At 41.3% G+C, this 15,250-nt stretch overlaps 1 protein-coding gene across 6 annotated transcripts in view; it reads right to left on the bottom strand.

Annotated features, from left to right (window-relative positions):
• KCNT2 (potassium sodium-activated channel subfamily T member 2) overlaps positions 1–15,250 on the bottom strand; it is a 675,220-nt gene that overhangs the window by 206,379 nt on the left and 453,591 nt on the right. For all 6 annotated transcript variants that reach the window (XM_075833425.1, XM_075833427.1, XM_075833430.1 and 3 more), the window contains exons 15-16: positions 8,872–9,021; positions 6,371–6,600 (exon numbers count right to left, since the gene is read on the bottom strand). In XM_075833425.1, coding sequence (XP_075689540.1) covers positions 6,371–6,600; positions 8,872–9,021 — 380 coding nt within the window. The remainder of the gene's footprint in view (positions 1–6,370; positions 6,601–8,871; positions 9,022–15,250) is intronic.

Genomic DNA, 15,250 nt, shown 5'->3' with positions numbered 1-15,250 from the left:
AACTTCCCTATCTCCTGCCTAATCTAATAGGCGCTTTGACGTAATTACTGATTGTTTGGTTTTTAAACGTTTATTATTGACCAAGTTATGAACATTATTCGATTTATGCAAATTTTTTTCACATTTTTTCTATTCATCAAGTGGGCGTTGTAAAGAAAAGTGTATGACACTGACTAATCAGCATCATATACTTCTCTTCATTCCAGCCCAGCTTAATTCACAGCACGAGATCACGCTGTGACGTCACTTTCTCCCGCAGTTCCTTCACCGGAGCGACGGAAAACTGAACAGACATCGCTTCAAGCCATGCCAGGACATTTATCCGAATCTGCAGTGGCTGGAGGCGATGTCTGTTCAGTCTTCCGTCGCTTCGGTGAAAGTGACGGAGAAAGTGACGTCACAGTGTGATCCGATTGGTCAGCATTATACACTTTTCTATACAATGCCCACTTGGTGAATAGAAAAAAAATGCCCACTTGGGCATTTAGAAAAAATTTGCATAAATCTAAAAATGTTCATAAATTGGTGAATAATAAACGTTTAAAAACAACAATAACACAGTAGTTATCTACATCAAAGCGCCTACTAGATTAGGTAGGAGATAGGGAAGTTATAAACTGGTGACAGACCCTCTTTTCACAGCCTGGCCAGACGGCGCTAGCTCCCGCCCTCGGTCTATTTATATCTTTATTTCCTAGTCTTCCTTTGCCTGTGATTCTGTCTGGTTTCCTGGCTCTGCTGCTCCTGCTAGTACTATTGACCTCTGCTTCAAATTGACCCTGGCTTTACTGACTACTCTCCTGCTCTGCGTTTGGTATCTCGTACACTCCTGGTTTGACTCTGCTCGTTCACTACTCTTTTTGCTCACGGTGTTGCCGTGGGCAACTGTCCCATTTCCCTTAGCTTCTGTGTACCCTTGTCTGTTTGTCTGTCGTTCACTTATTGAGCGTAGGGACCGTCGCCCAGTTGTACGCCGTCGCCTAGGACAGGCCGTGCAAGTAGGCAGGGACTGAGTGGCGGGTAGATTAGGGCTCCCCTGTCTGTCTCCCTACCCCGTCATTACAGGTGGCTTCCTCTATAAGCCTATTGGCACTCTTGCAACGCAATTGCGGAGTGCCAATGGGTTTATATGAAGGCTGGGGGCTTAACAGTGGTACACTGAAAGGCACAGCTTAATACTGGAGTATTAAAAAGGGATCATATGGTCAAGTCCCATAGAGCAGTGTTTTCCAAAGTGTGGGTCGCGACTCCCTGGGGGGGTCGTGTGAAGACCTACAGGGGGTCGCGAGTCACTCACTGATGTCTCGGTTTCAACTGTATCTGCGTCCTCAAGACATAGATACAGTTGATTTCAATGCTGTGGCAAGAAGCTGACGGCTCAGCAGGGAGGAGCAGAAGAATCTACTCCACCTGTCGTGAGAACGGGCATAGGTGAGTATGCATTTTATTATTTTTATTAGGCACTATAGGAGCATTAGACTATGTGTGGGAAGCTTTACGGGCATTATACTGTATAGGGAGACACTATATGGGCATTATACTGTGTAGGGAGGTACTATGGGGGTATTATACTGTGTGGGGGCACCTATAGGGGCATTATACTGTGTGGGGGCAGCTATAGAGGCATTATACTGTGTGGGGCAGCTATGGGGGCATTATACGGTGTGGGGTCAACTATGGGCACATTATTGTGTGTGGGGGCAGCTATAGGGCATTAAACTGTGTGGGGCAGCTGTAGTGGCATTATACTTTGTGGGGGCAGCTATAGGGACATTATCATGTGTGGGGGAGCTATGGGGCATTATACTGAGTAGGGGCTGCTATGGGGGACTTATACTGTGGGGATGCACTATGGAGGCATTATACTGTGGGGCAGCTAAAAAGGCATTATACTATATAGGGAGGCACTATATGGGCATTATACTGAGTAGGGAGGCACTATAGAGGTATTATATTGTGTGGGGGCAGCTATAGGAACATTAAACTGTGTGGGGGCAGCTATGGGGGCATTATACTGCGTGGGGTCAACTATGGGCATATTAATCTGTGTGGGGTAGCTATAGGGCATTAAACTGTGTGTAGGGCAGCTATAGGGGCATTATACTCTGTGGGGGGCGGCTATAGGGACATTATCCCATGTAGGGGAGCTATGAGGGAATTATACTATGTAGGGGCAGCTATGGGGGCATTATACTGTGGGGCAGCTATGGAGGCATTCTACTGTGTGGGACAGCAATAGGGCATTATACTGTATGTGGGCAGCTATGGGCACATTATATTGTGTGGGGGCAGCTATGGGAGCATTATTCTGTGTGGGGACAGCCATAGGGCATTATACAGTGTTTGTGGGGCAGCTATAGGAGCATTATGCTGTGTGGGGGCAGCTGTGGGGGCATTATACTGTGTGGGGGTACTAATGGGTCATTATACTGTTTGGGGGCAGCTTTACACTGTGTAGGGAAGCACTATATGGGCATTATACTGTGTGGAGAGCAGCTATAGGGATATTATACTGTGTGGGGCAGTTACAGGGACATTATACTGTATGCGGGCAGCTTTAGGGGCATTATACTGTGTGAGGGCACTAAGGGCTCATTATAAAGTGTAGGGGAACTATAGCGGCATTATACTGTGTGGGTGCACTAAGGGGTCATTATAATGTGTAGGGAAACTATGGGGGCATTATACTGTGTGACGAGGTACTATGAGGGCATTCTACTGTGTGGGGAGGTACTATAGGGGCATTAAACTGTGTCAGGGCAGCTATAGGGGCATATCCTGTGTGGGGGCAGCTATAGGGGCATTATCTTGTGTAGGGGGCCCACTGGGTTGGGGCCCACTCAGATGTGTTTAACCTCCTGTGCTAAACCCCTAGCTACACCTCTGATGGCCACTGATGGACAGGTCAGGTCATATGATGCACCATCAGCAGCCATAGTTGGGCCTCAGCAATGCACAGCAGCAGGATACCTTGAGCCTGCCCTATCCTCCGCCCGCACAATTATCGTTGTTTTCAATGTTGCAGGGACTTATTTTTTTAATGGAGCTAAGTACCGGCATCTAGCTAAGAATGATTTTGACATATGTCAGAAGAAATAGGGCTAAGTACGGTAGTGGGAATCATCCAAAAGTGGGTCCCAGCCTCAGAAAGTATGGGAACCACTGCCATAGAGGGACAAAAAAAACAAAAAAAAAATGCTTTACAAAATGTTTTATTATAGGAAAAATGTATAATAAAATTAAAATATGGTACCTACACATAATAGGTATCTCTGCATCCATAACAACCCATACTATAAAGTAAAAATGTTATTTATGCCAAATGGTGAATGCCGTAAAAAAAAATAATCTAAAAAAACGATGGCAGAATTGTTGCTCCATGGTCATCTCGGCTTCCAAAAAAGTAATCAAAATGTTATATGTATTCCAAAAAGCATACCATTGAAAACTACAACTAGTGCTGAAAAAAAAACCCTCATGTAGCTCCATTAATGGTACAAAAAAAAAAAAGTTATGGCACTCAGAATTTGAAGTAGTACAAAATAAAAATAAAAATCTATAAATTTGGTATTTCTATAATCGTAGCGACCTGCAGAATAAAGTTAACAAGTCATTTATTCATTTATAAATAAATTGCTAAAAAAAACATGAATTGCTGTTTTTTCCATTATGCCCCATAAAAAAAAACTAAAAGAAAAATAGTTCAATACATTCTATGTACCCCACAATGGTGCCTTTGAAAAATACAACTTATCCCGCAACAAAGAAGCCCTTATACAGGTGTACATCGACAAACAGTTATGGCATTTGGTATGCGTAAATGCAAAAAACTAAAATAAATTGCTGCATTCTTAAGGCCCAGACTACTGTAGGCCACATCCTTAAAGGGTTATTGTATAGGTGAACTATGCTGGATAGAAAAGTTGATAAAAATAAGTAGCAAATAGTTACATATTATTCATATTTTAATTGAACAAAGTCTTTGAGTTATGATCCTCAAGATTTTTTTTTCATTGGATCCACAGCTATTTATTTCCTATATTGATATGACAACTGGAATCAATGGTCTATTCTCTGTGTTTGCAAGCAATACATAATTACATAAAGTAAACAAATTTTGGCAAAATTTCATATCCTTAGGCGAAAGAAGAGTTGGATTATAAATGAAGCAGATCGCCATTGAATTTGTTTTGGAGCTTCCAATGTCAATCTAATAAGAAAGCTAGAGACAGTATTATCACATATTAAATGTGGCACATATTCAAAAGAGAAATCATGAAGTTTGGTGTTTTAGAAGTTATTGGTAAGAACTTATCATGAATATGTATTTCAGATTAGGGGAAAGAAAGAACGTAATTTATCATAAAATATTGCACAAAATAGATATATTTTCAATACAGAAAATATATTCAGTTTTATTTCCTCACATAGGGGATAAAAGTCTGCCAAATACAGATGGAAAGAAAAAGATACAATCTTCAGCAACAGAAAGGATTCCTTACACAAAGGGCTGTAGAAGTGCAATAAAGGTAATATTGGCAGGCGATATGCATATATTTAAACGAGGGTTGGAAAATTTATTATAGAAACTGACTATAATATTGTCATGATGTACTACAAAATAAAGCATTTCATAAAATTATCTCCTGGCTTTGAGGTTGAAATGTTAAAAATTTAATTATTATGATTTATGTTTTATGTATGCTTATTCAAATCTCATGTACTGGAACTTGAGCCAAAAATAAATATCACATGGATAATGTAGGGGAAAAAACACAAATTATCAAAAGAGAGAGAGAACGAAGGAAAAAAAAAACGTTGGAATAGTAGAACATAGGAATGAAATCAAAGGGGAGACATAAGGGACTATCCATTAACTAGGTTGTTTTTATTTTTTAAATTGGGCAACTAGTTATGGTCACACATAATTTCTGACTTACTAAGGTCTGGTTGCTGATTACGTGTATTAAAGACATGAGATAATATTCCAAAAATGTATCAAATTCAAGAACATTCTTATAAAAGTCATTTGTGACTGTCTGTAGGGAGTAATGGGCTAATTTATTTAAGCTGATGTGCAGGACTGACCAACAGTTACAGCAAAAGCAGATCTGTCATCAGACATCAGCTACTACCCTCTATAAGAAAAGCATAGTATGGGGACAAGTTCACTCTCCTATTAGCCAAAATGGCACAACAAATATTGTGCCGTTCGGCTAATAGGAGTTAGAAGTCTGGTGTATTCACCAGTTGTGTCTCACAAGATTTTGATAGCTTTGTGAGAGTTCCTGCTTCTACAGCCCCTTTCACAAACCGTGTTTTCACTACGTCTAGCATGTATGCTGGAAAAACTCTTAACAAATACACAAAAGGACCACCCCAAGGGTCTCTGTCCGGTTGGTAAACGTCGGCATATCTTTTTTTTCTTTTTTTTGGAGGTTGGAGGTGTGGAATAGCATAGTAGATTATATTATTCCATCCAATGGGATCCCGAAAAAGAATTTATTCCATGCGGAATGCATTTTTTTTAAAATGTCAGTTTATGGGTGATGTATGCCACTATATGGCATACGTCACAGGCATCCATTAAACGTATACGCCGTGAGCTTTTCAATAGTTTTTTTTATGACATATCAGTTAAACAGATGCCATATTAGCCTATAAGTGACTGATGCCTGTGCTTGACAGTGGCATCTGTACCCATTGGCTATTATGGCATCCTGTCTCTTCCTCTAGCAGATTTACCCATTACAACCAGAAGTGTCCTCCTCTGGCTGGGCTGTATAATACACAAGAAAATGTTATTACATGGCTGATAAAATAACAATATCAAGTATTAAGTTTGAGCTCCTGGCTGGTGGTGTATAAATTTTTGCTTAATTCGCGTTTTGCTGTTTAAGAGGCATTGGGGAATAAATTTATCAGATTTGAGATTTGCTTTTTTGCAAAATTATGAAAGAATTAGTGGATTAGATTCTAAAATTGTATTCTTTGGAGCGGCGATTGTATTGATTCCTTCACCCCCAATCCGGACCAGATCTGAGAACAAGCCTCCCCTTTACCATCCAGATGAAGGAAATCCGCTGTTCTGCTGATATGTATGGGAAATAATTATTATAATTGAATTTACTGTCACTCTTTGTGTTTTTATCAGAACTGATAGGTCCTCTTTAAGTGCTGAATAATTGGATAAATAAATAAAAAATATCCTTTTGTATATTATATGATGTATTATCTTCTCTCTACTCTTATGACTTTTGAATATCTGATTAGATTTTATGTCAAACATATGCAGAAATTGTAAAGCATTTAAAGGGTTCACAAGCATTTCAGCATCACTTACATAAAGTACATGTTTAATCATACCCACCCATGCTGGCAATGATACTGTGGACAGGTAGCCTGGATGGTCCATGATAGGATGATTTGTATTTGCGTAATTTTTCTAGCTGTTCATGTTGTTTAAAAGCCGAATTCTCTTCTTTTGTCACATGAATATAAAAGCAGGTGTCAGTAGAGCTCATGATGTAACGTGGCCCTGGGTTCAGCAAGATGTTTTTATTATCTTCTCTTTTAACACCAATTAGGCAGACACCAAATCTGGGAGATAAGGAGGGCAGCAGTGAATCTGTGAGATAGAAAGCCTTTGACATGCTAATCATTGCTTCTTTTAGAGCATTATTACATAAAAATTGAAATCATGCAGAATATTCGCTACCTCTAACACGAGATGCAGAATTACAAGTCTTGATATATATCCCCAAAGACATTAAGGTCAAGGTGCTTAAATACAGTAAGTTTGGAAAAATGCTGAGTTGTACCAAATAGGTTATACTAAATTACATTTCTATTTCTTACTTCAATGCCCTACAGTAAAGGCCCTTTTACACTGGCCAATTATTGGGCAAATGAGCATTCACAGAAGGCTCGTTTCCGATAATTGCCCTGTGTATACAGGGCAGCAATCAACCATTGAATGAGCAAACGCTTATTCATCTGCTGATCGTATCGTTTTAAATACTGAAAAATGTTGTCGTTGTTGGCAGCTCATCTCCCTGTTTAAACATGGGAAACGCGCTGCCGACATGATAATAATGTATGGGAACGAGCGATCGTAGTAACAAGCGCTCGTCCCCATACTAGCTCCTTGTGAAAGGAGCAAACGAGCGCCAATCAAAGTTCTGTCTCGTTGATCGGCCCTCGTTTACATGGCCCAAATCGCACAGTGTAAAAGTACCTTAACTCCAAAAGCAAGATCACCCAACCAGACTGATGTTCTGGGCAAACACCAAGATTGCCAAGTGTTGAAACATCAGTTATGTTTTCTTGCTTTACTCTCATAGTGATCGGTGGGGGTTGCACAAATTTTTTTATTTTTGGATATCAGAAGTTGGGAAATTAACAACGTACAATCTAGTTTGGGCTTGGTGGGATTTGTTCTTATGTGCTTAGTATACAGAGATTCTGATGCTGTATATATCTAAACTTTATAGGCAGAACATATTTCTCCTAGAGAGTAGGTTTTATATCCAAGTAGCGGAATGCATTGCAGGTTGCCATCATCAACATATTGTACTTCATGCTATTTTTATCAAAACAATACAATAAAAAGAATTTACCTTCAATATGAAAACAGTCAAAAATAACAATAAAATTGTTTACCCCCCAAAACATAATAGCAACCCTTCTACATAAAATAAAGTAATGAATAACACAAAAAATCAAGATCATTTCCCTTCGAACAATTTGGGTGAAACGTTAATATTCTCCATTGCTTACATATCTATTATTTTTGAGACTCAAATATTATATGACAAATACCACTGGTAATATACACTCCTGTATTTTTCCAAAGCTCATCACACAATGTTTTTCTACATGGTATACAGATTGCCAAACTAATATAGCATTGCCATTAAACCTGTCTTGTCAAAAGGTTGTCTGGTGTTATTTAACAACATGAAATGTCAGCCTACAACCCCCCACCTCCACACAATTCTTTTTATTTAATAATGATTTTTCATAATATTAATTTAAAGGGGTATTCACACATTAGACATTAATGGAGAATCCACAGCATATTGTTATAGATGTATGAAAGGTTGGGGTTCAAGCAAACTGAATGGAGAAATGTGTGCATCTCTCTTATGATAGGAGTCAACCAAGTTTGCTTGCTTAAAAGTACACTCCTATACAAAATGAAGAACCAGCCACCAAATTGTGTTTTTATGTGTTCTTACTTTTACATTGTAAAGGCAAAAGGAGAATTTATCAACCAATTTTCTGGCGTAGAAAAATCACAAGAGGGCCCAAAAGTCAAAATTTTTGGCCATTTTAATCTGGCTTCACAAAAGACGGCTTGGTCACCATGGCCCAACAAATTTAGTATAATTTAATGCCAGAAAACTGGCGTAAATCATAATGGTTAAAACAACGATTGTCACACGGACGCATGTATTTCAATGGGGCCGTTCACACGGCCATTGTTTCAACGGACCGTGTGAAGGGTCTGTTGAAAAATAGAACATGTCCTATTTTGTTCAGTTTTCACGGATCCCTCTATAGGCTCAAGTCTATGAGGATCCGTGAAAACGGAACCCGCCCGGTGGCATCTTGGACGTGAAAAACGTCAGGTTTTTCAGGTCCGAATTTCCCCACGTTCGTTTGAATCTGGCCAAAGAAACATAATATTTGACATATTTTTTTTTACAATGACTTATAATATCTCTGTCAGGACAGGATAGAACTTATTTAAGTGTAACAAGAGCCTAACTTTGTAACTAGATACTAAAATGAAGAACAATACATTAAAAAAATCATATTCTGGATTGAAATAGGTATATTATTTTGTACTGTAATTTTTTTACCTACTTTTTATGTGCATGAAATGAAGCATATGTGAAGCTTTTTCTTTCATATTCTGCAAAGAATAAGCTCTCCTCCATCTTAATATGGTAGACCTCATTTCCTGAACATCTACCATACATTTTCTGCCATTGCTCTGGAGACTGTTGTCCTTCTCTGTAAAACAAAATCATGAAATATCACAAATGTACATTAACAAAAGGCACAAGTAATTTATTTTGAGGTGGCTTTTGACATGTTTTTTTCCAGATGATTTACAAAAGATGAAAAATGTATAGGATGCAAAATTATGACAATAAAGTTCCAATAATTAATTTATATGAACTCATACAATCAATAAATTAATTCTCCTATAAATTAATAAATATACATAAAGGTTGTCATTATATATACAGTACACTATATGGCAAAAAGTGGACACCCCTCCATATTATTAAGTTCAGGTGTTTCAGCCACACCCATTGCAAACAGCTGCACAAAATCAGGCAACCAGTCATGTAATCATTATAGACGAAATTTGGTAGTAGTATGGGTCAAACTGAATAGCTCACTGACTTTAAATGTGGCACCCTTTAAGGGTACCACCTTCGCCCCAAGTCAGTTCATGAAATTTCTAATCTGCTAGATCTGCCCTGATCAACTGTAAGTTCTATTACTGTGAAGTTGAATTGTCTTGGAGTAACCAGTGAAGGGAAATCTTAATACTCCAGCATACAAAGATATTTTAGACAATTGTATGCTTCCAACTTTGGGGTAACAGTTTGGGGAAGACCGTTTCCATTTCCAGCATGACTGTGCACCTGTGCAAAAGACGAGGTCCATAACGACATGGTTGGTTGATTTTGGAGTGGAGGAACTTGGGTGACTTGCACAAAGCCCTGACCTCAACCCCATCAAACACATTTCGGATAAATTGAAACATCGATTGTGAGGACCTTCTTGTCCAACATCTGTATCTGAATAAAATAGTAAGGATGCACTGGTGCTATACAGGTTCGGGTTGTACCCCACTCATAGATATAGAGAATAAACCTAAAAGAACTCCAAAGATACTCGACTGAGTTGATTTTCAAGGAAGAATTATTTATTTTCATTCGTTCCAAAGTGAAAATTATCACTTTGGAACGAATGAAAATAAATAATTCTTCCTTGAAAATCAACTCAGTCGAGTATCTTTGGAGTGCTTTTAGGTTTATTCTCTATATCAACATCTGTATCTGACCTCAAATGCTCTTTTGGCTAAATGGGCACAAATTTTCATAGAAACACTCCAAAATCTTGTGGAAAGCCTTCCTAGAAGAGTGTAGCTGTTACAGCCACAAAAGAGGGCCCAACTCCGTAACAACTGCTTTTACCTCTCCCATGTCATGACTGCTTATACTACTACTTCTATGTTATTCTACTACTCCCATGGTACTACTACTGCTAGTACTTCTCCAATATTACTATTACTGCTACTACTAGTTACACGTTACAACTTAAATGTCTATTAAGAGACAGTGGCGTAACTACCCCATAGCGGCGGCTACGGAGCCGTGGCATGAGGGGGGATGTGCCACCCGCCGTCACGGACCCCCCCATGCCTGGCGGTGCTGCTAGCAGCCGCTATGGCTGCTACAGTGGTAGCGATGCCACTACGGCGCCCGCGCCACCCGGCCCCTGTGCTAGCGACAGCCACATTCATTTGTTTCTGCATCCTCAGGACACAGATACAAATGAATATATAAGGCGCTGGGAAGACTCCCTGCACAGGCCAGCTTGATGACATCACTCGCAGATGTGAAGCGCTCTGTCCGTCGCATGAACGGGGCAAGGTAAGGACAATATATTTTTTTTGGGGGGCTGTGTGGCAATATATAGGGGGGAGCAGGGTGGTACTATATACAAGGGGGGGAGCAGGGTGGTATTAAATACAAGGGGGAGCAGGGTGGCACTATACACAAGGGGGGGAGCTAGGTGACACTATATGCAAGGGGGGAGCAGGGTGGCATTATATACAAGGGGGGAGCAGGGTGGCAATATATACAAGGGGGAAGCAGGGTGGCAGTATATACACGGGGTGCAGCAGAGTGGCACTATATACAAGGAGGGGAGCAGGGTGGCACTATATGCAAGGGGGGAGCAGGGTGGCACTATATACAAGGGGGAGCAGCGTGGAACTAAATACAAGGGGGCAGGGTGGCATTATGTACAAGGGGGGGGCTCTGTGGCTCTATATACAAGGGGTGTTGTTTGGAACTAATAAGGGGGGGCTATGTGGCACTTTACAAGGGGAGGGCTGTGTGGCACAATCTATAGGGGTCTGTGTGTGACACAATCTACAGGGGTCGTTGTGTGGCACTATCTACAGGGGGCTGTGTGTGGCGCAATCTACCGGGCTCTGTGTCTGGCACTATTTACAAGGAAGGTGGCTGTTTGGCACTATATACAAGGGAGGGCTGTGTGGCACTATATACAAGGGGGGTTGTGTGGCACTATATGCAAGGGGAGGGCTGTGTGGAATTATATACAAGGGGAGCTGTGGGGCACTACTAAGGGGTGGCTGTGTGGCACTATCTACTAGGGGGGCTGTATGTCACTATTTACAAGGGGAGGGCTGTGTGGCACTATCTACAGGGGGCTGTGTGTGGTAGAATCTACAGGGGGCACTATATACCACGGGAGGGGGCTGTGTGGCACTATTTACAGGGGAAGCTGTATGGCACTATCTACAGTGGGGCTTTATGGTGATATCAACAGAGGGAGGTGAGGGCACTAGCTACAAGTGGTGTGTGTCACTGTCTACAGGGGTGTATAGCACTGTTTACAGGGGGGGCTGTAGGGCACAATCTACAGGGGGCAGTATCTACAGCGGGAACAATCTAAAAGGGGGCTGTGTGTGGCACCTAGGGGGGCCCAGTCAAAGTTTGCTATGGGGCCCTGTCTTTCCTAGTTACGGCCCTGAGTAGAAAGTATTTGCCATTAGATTTAACCGACAAAAGGTTGTTTGAAACTTTAGTAAGGGCAGTTTCTGTGGAGTGTAGAGTGCGGAAACCAGATTGTAAAGTGTTAAGAATGGAGTTAGCAGAGAGGTAGCGAATAAGGTGAGAGTAGACCAAGCGTTCCAGAAGTTTATAGATGAATGGGAGATTGGAGACCGGTCGGTAGTTAGCAGCGCTGGATGGGTCAAGAGTTGTTTTTTTTTTCAGTAATGGGGTTATAATGGTATGTTTAAAAGAGGAGGGAAAGATTCTAGAAAAAAGAAAGTGGTTAAATATTTTAGTCAGGTGACTAGTGATAGCCAGGACATCTCGAGCACCGCTGAAGAAAGCGGGATTGAGGGGTGTGCCAGGGTTGTCATAGTCTGTGTCAGGTGGTTTGGAGTGTAGGGGGGACTGCTTCATCCGCAGCATTTTGAGAGTGTTATTGTAATGTTTGGCAGCCAGATTGGAACAGGAGAGGGAAGTGATCGCGTACAATTTGGACTGTAGACTGTTTATGAATTGCTGAGTGTTAATGGCATATAGATTTCTGTATGTCTAATAGGTATGTATGACCTGAGGAGCCAGGGAATTGTTGATAGTAAAGGAGAAAAGGTTGTGGTCAGAGAGCGGGAGAGGAGAGTTAATGAAGTCAGATACTAAGCAGAGTTGGAACAAGGTCAGGTCAAGTGAATGGCTGGCTTCATGTGTATGAGAATTAGTAAGTTGTGACAGACCTAAGGAGAAGGTTAAGGATAGAAACTGGGAGGCAGATAAGGAGATCAATGGGGATGTTAAAGTCATCCATGATGAGAGTGGGTGTTTCAGAAGATAGGAATTGTGGAAGCCAGACAGCAAAATGATCCAGGAATTGATCGGGGGAGCCCGGGGGGTGGTAGACAACTGTCACTCGGAGGAAAAATGGGCAACAGAGTCAGAGTTAGTAAGTTGTGACAGACCTAGGGACGAGGTTAAAGATAGAAACTGGGAGGCAGATGGGGAGATTGGGTTATCAATGGGGATGTTGAAGTCACCCATGATGAGAGTGGGTGTTTCAGAGGATAGAAATTGTGGAAGCCAGGCTGCAAAATGATCCAGGAATTGGCGGGGTGAGCCCGGGGGGCGGTAGACAACTGCCACTCGGAGGGAAAAAGGGTAAAAGGGTGTGGACTTCAAAGGAGGGGAATAAGAGTGAGGGTACCGGGGGAATGAACTGGAAAGTGCAGTGTGGGGAAAGAAGTAGACCTACTCCTCCACCCTGCCTGTTCTCAGGTCTGGGGGCATGTGAGAAGTGTAGTCCACCATAAGATAGAACAGCAGGGGAAGCAGTGTCAGACAGGTGTAGCCGAGTTTCTCTAAGAGCCAGAAGGTTGAGAGAGTTAGAAAGGAATAAGTCGTGAATAAAGGTGAGTTTGTTGCACACGGACCGAGAATTCCAGAGCGCACAGTTAAGAGACAGGAGAAAACATACAAGTTATTTGAAGACGTTTTGCAGGGTTTCTATGTGTGACAGGTAAGGGGCTGAGATTAGCAGGAGGAAAGGGAGGACCAGGGTTGGGAGAGATGTCCCCTGCAGCTAGTAGCAGGAGAATGGAGAGAGACAGCACATGGTTCAGTGATTCATAAGAGTGATGATTGTGTTGAACAGTGGGATGCGATGAGCTCTTCACGTGTCGACTCCAACAGTATAAATACTCAGCATTATCTGTATATAGATACCTTGTACATTAAACAGAGCAGCATGTTCACTATATACATTGTACAGATGCTCAGCATCGATTCACATTATACATAGTTAAAAAAAAAAAAATCAGGATTAAGGAAAGTGAATAGTGCATGAGAGCTGTACATCGGCAACACATTCATAAAATACTGTATATGAAAAAAAGGGGCAGAATAAAGGACCAAACAGCCATGCTAAAAAAGTACACGACTAACACTATCATATGGTCATTATATGATACTGCCATACAGCGGGCATATAAATCTGCACGCACTGCCCACATAAATCTACCATACAGTGCACACACACGCACATGCATGCATATATATATATATACACATATATATATATATATATATATATACAGCAACAATTCCAAAAGACAAGACAGCACTCCAAATTCAGTGATAGATAGGATCACTTTAATCACCCCTTGCGACGTTTCAACCCTACTCAATGGGTAGGGTTGAAACGTCGCAAGCGGTGATTAAAGTGATCCTATCTATCACTGAATTTGGAGTGCTGTCTTGTCTTTTGGAATTGTTGCTGGCTATTTGGGACACTGGTCGTGTGTCTGAACAGGAACCTGTGCACCCGATACTAAAGAAAACGGTGCTGCTTCTACTTTGCTTTTTATCAATATATATATATATATATATATATATATATATGCACACACAGGATAGGATAGCACTGATGCTGGCAGGGGGCATGGGGATACATGTTACTACGTGGGGAAAAGAAAAGGGATGCCTTCTTAATGATTTCAACTGTACTACTGGGCAAGACCACTGACATCAGTGAGGGAGGAAGTAACTAGACTTTCCTCTTGTTTGCGTTACAAGTCATATAGTTAGCAGCCTGATGCATAACTGCATGGAAATTAAGGTAAGGGCCTGTTCACATCACCATTCATTTCCGTTCCGGGGTTCCGTCGGAGGTTTCCGTCGGGTGAACCCCGCAACGGAAAGTGAAAGTGACGATTGATCTCAATGATGACGGAAACATCGCTAATGGTTTCCGTTCGTCACCATTCCAGCAGGTTTCCGGTTTTCCGACAGAATCAATAGCGTTCTTCCGACGGAACCCTGGAACGGAAAATGAACGGTCATGTGAACAGGCCCTAAGCCTATGTTCACATCTACATCAGGGCTCTGGTCCGTCGATCCGTCGGAGCTTTCCGTCGGAACGGAGCCCTGACTGACACAACCTGAAAGGTTTCCGTTTCCATCACCATTGTTTTCAACGGTGACAGATCCGTGACAGATCCGTTGCCAATGGTTTCAGTTTGTCTCCGTTGTGCAAGGGTTCCGTCATTTTGACCGGATGAATACCGTTGTCGACTAGTAGGCATGGGATTTTAACAAACAAACATATCCTATTTTGGTGATAGCCTGAGACATACATTCTGAACAGTTTCTTGTTTAAATCCTGTGAAACGCGCTTTAAGTATTGTTCTCAATCACGCAGCATTGCTGTGGAGATGCTTTGATTTGCATCATAGTCAGCACTTTTTTTTTTCAACAGAGCCAGCGTTACTGTTTACTTTTCTGTAATGAAAGCAGTGTATCACCATTCAGATAGAAGACAACCAAGGATCCATGATTAGAATGGAGTTTAAAAAATAAAGCAGGGGCTATTAAAGCTCAAATCATTTGAGAAACATTTTGCGTTTCAATTTTCTAAAAGATAAAACAGCACA

Source organism: Rhinoderma darwinii, chromosome 7 (assembly GCF_050947455.1).
Source record: "Rhinoderma darwinii isolate aRhiDar2 chromosome 7, aRhiDar2.hap1, whole genome shotgun sequence".
Classification (NCBI taxonomy): domain Eukaryota; kingdom Metazoa; phylum Chordata; class Amphibia; order Anura; family Rhinodermatidae; genus Rhinoderma; species Rhinoderma darwinii.
The sequence above is the reverse complement of the archived record's forward strand: the minus strand, read 5'-3'. Positions and strand labels throughout refer to the sequence as shown.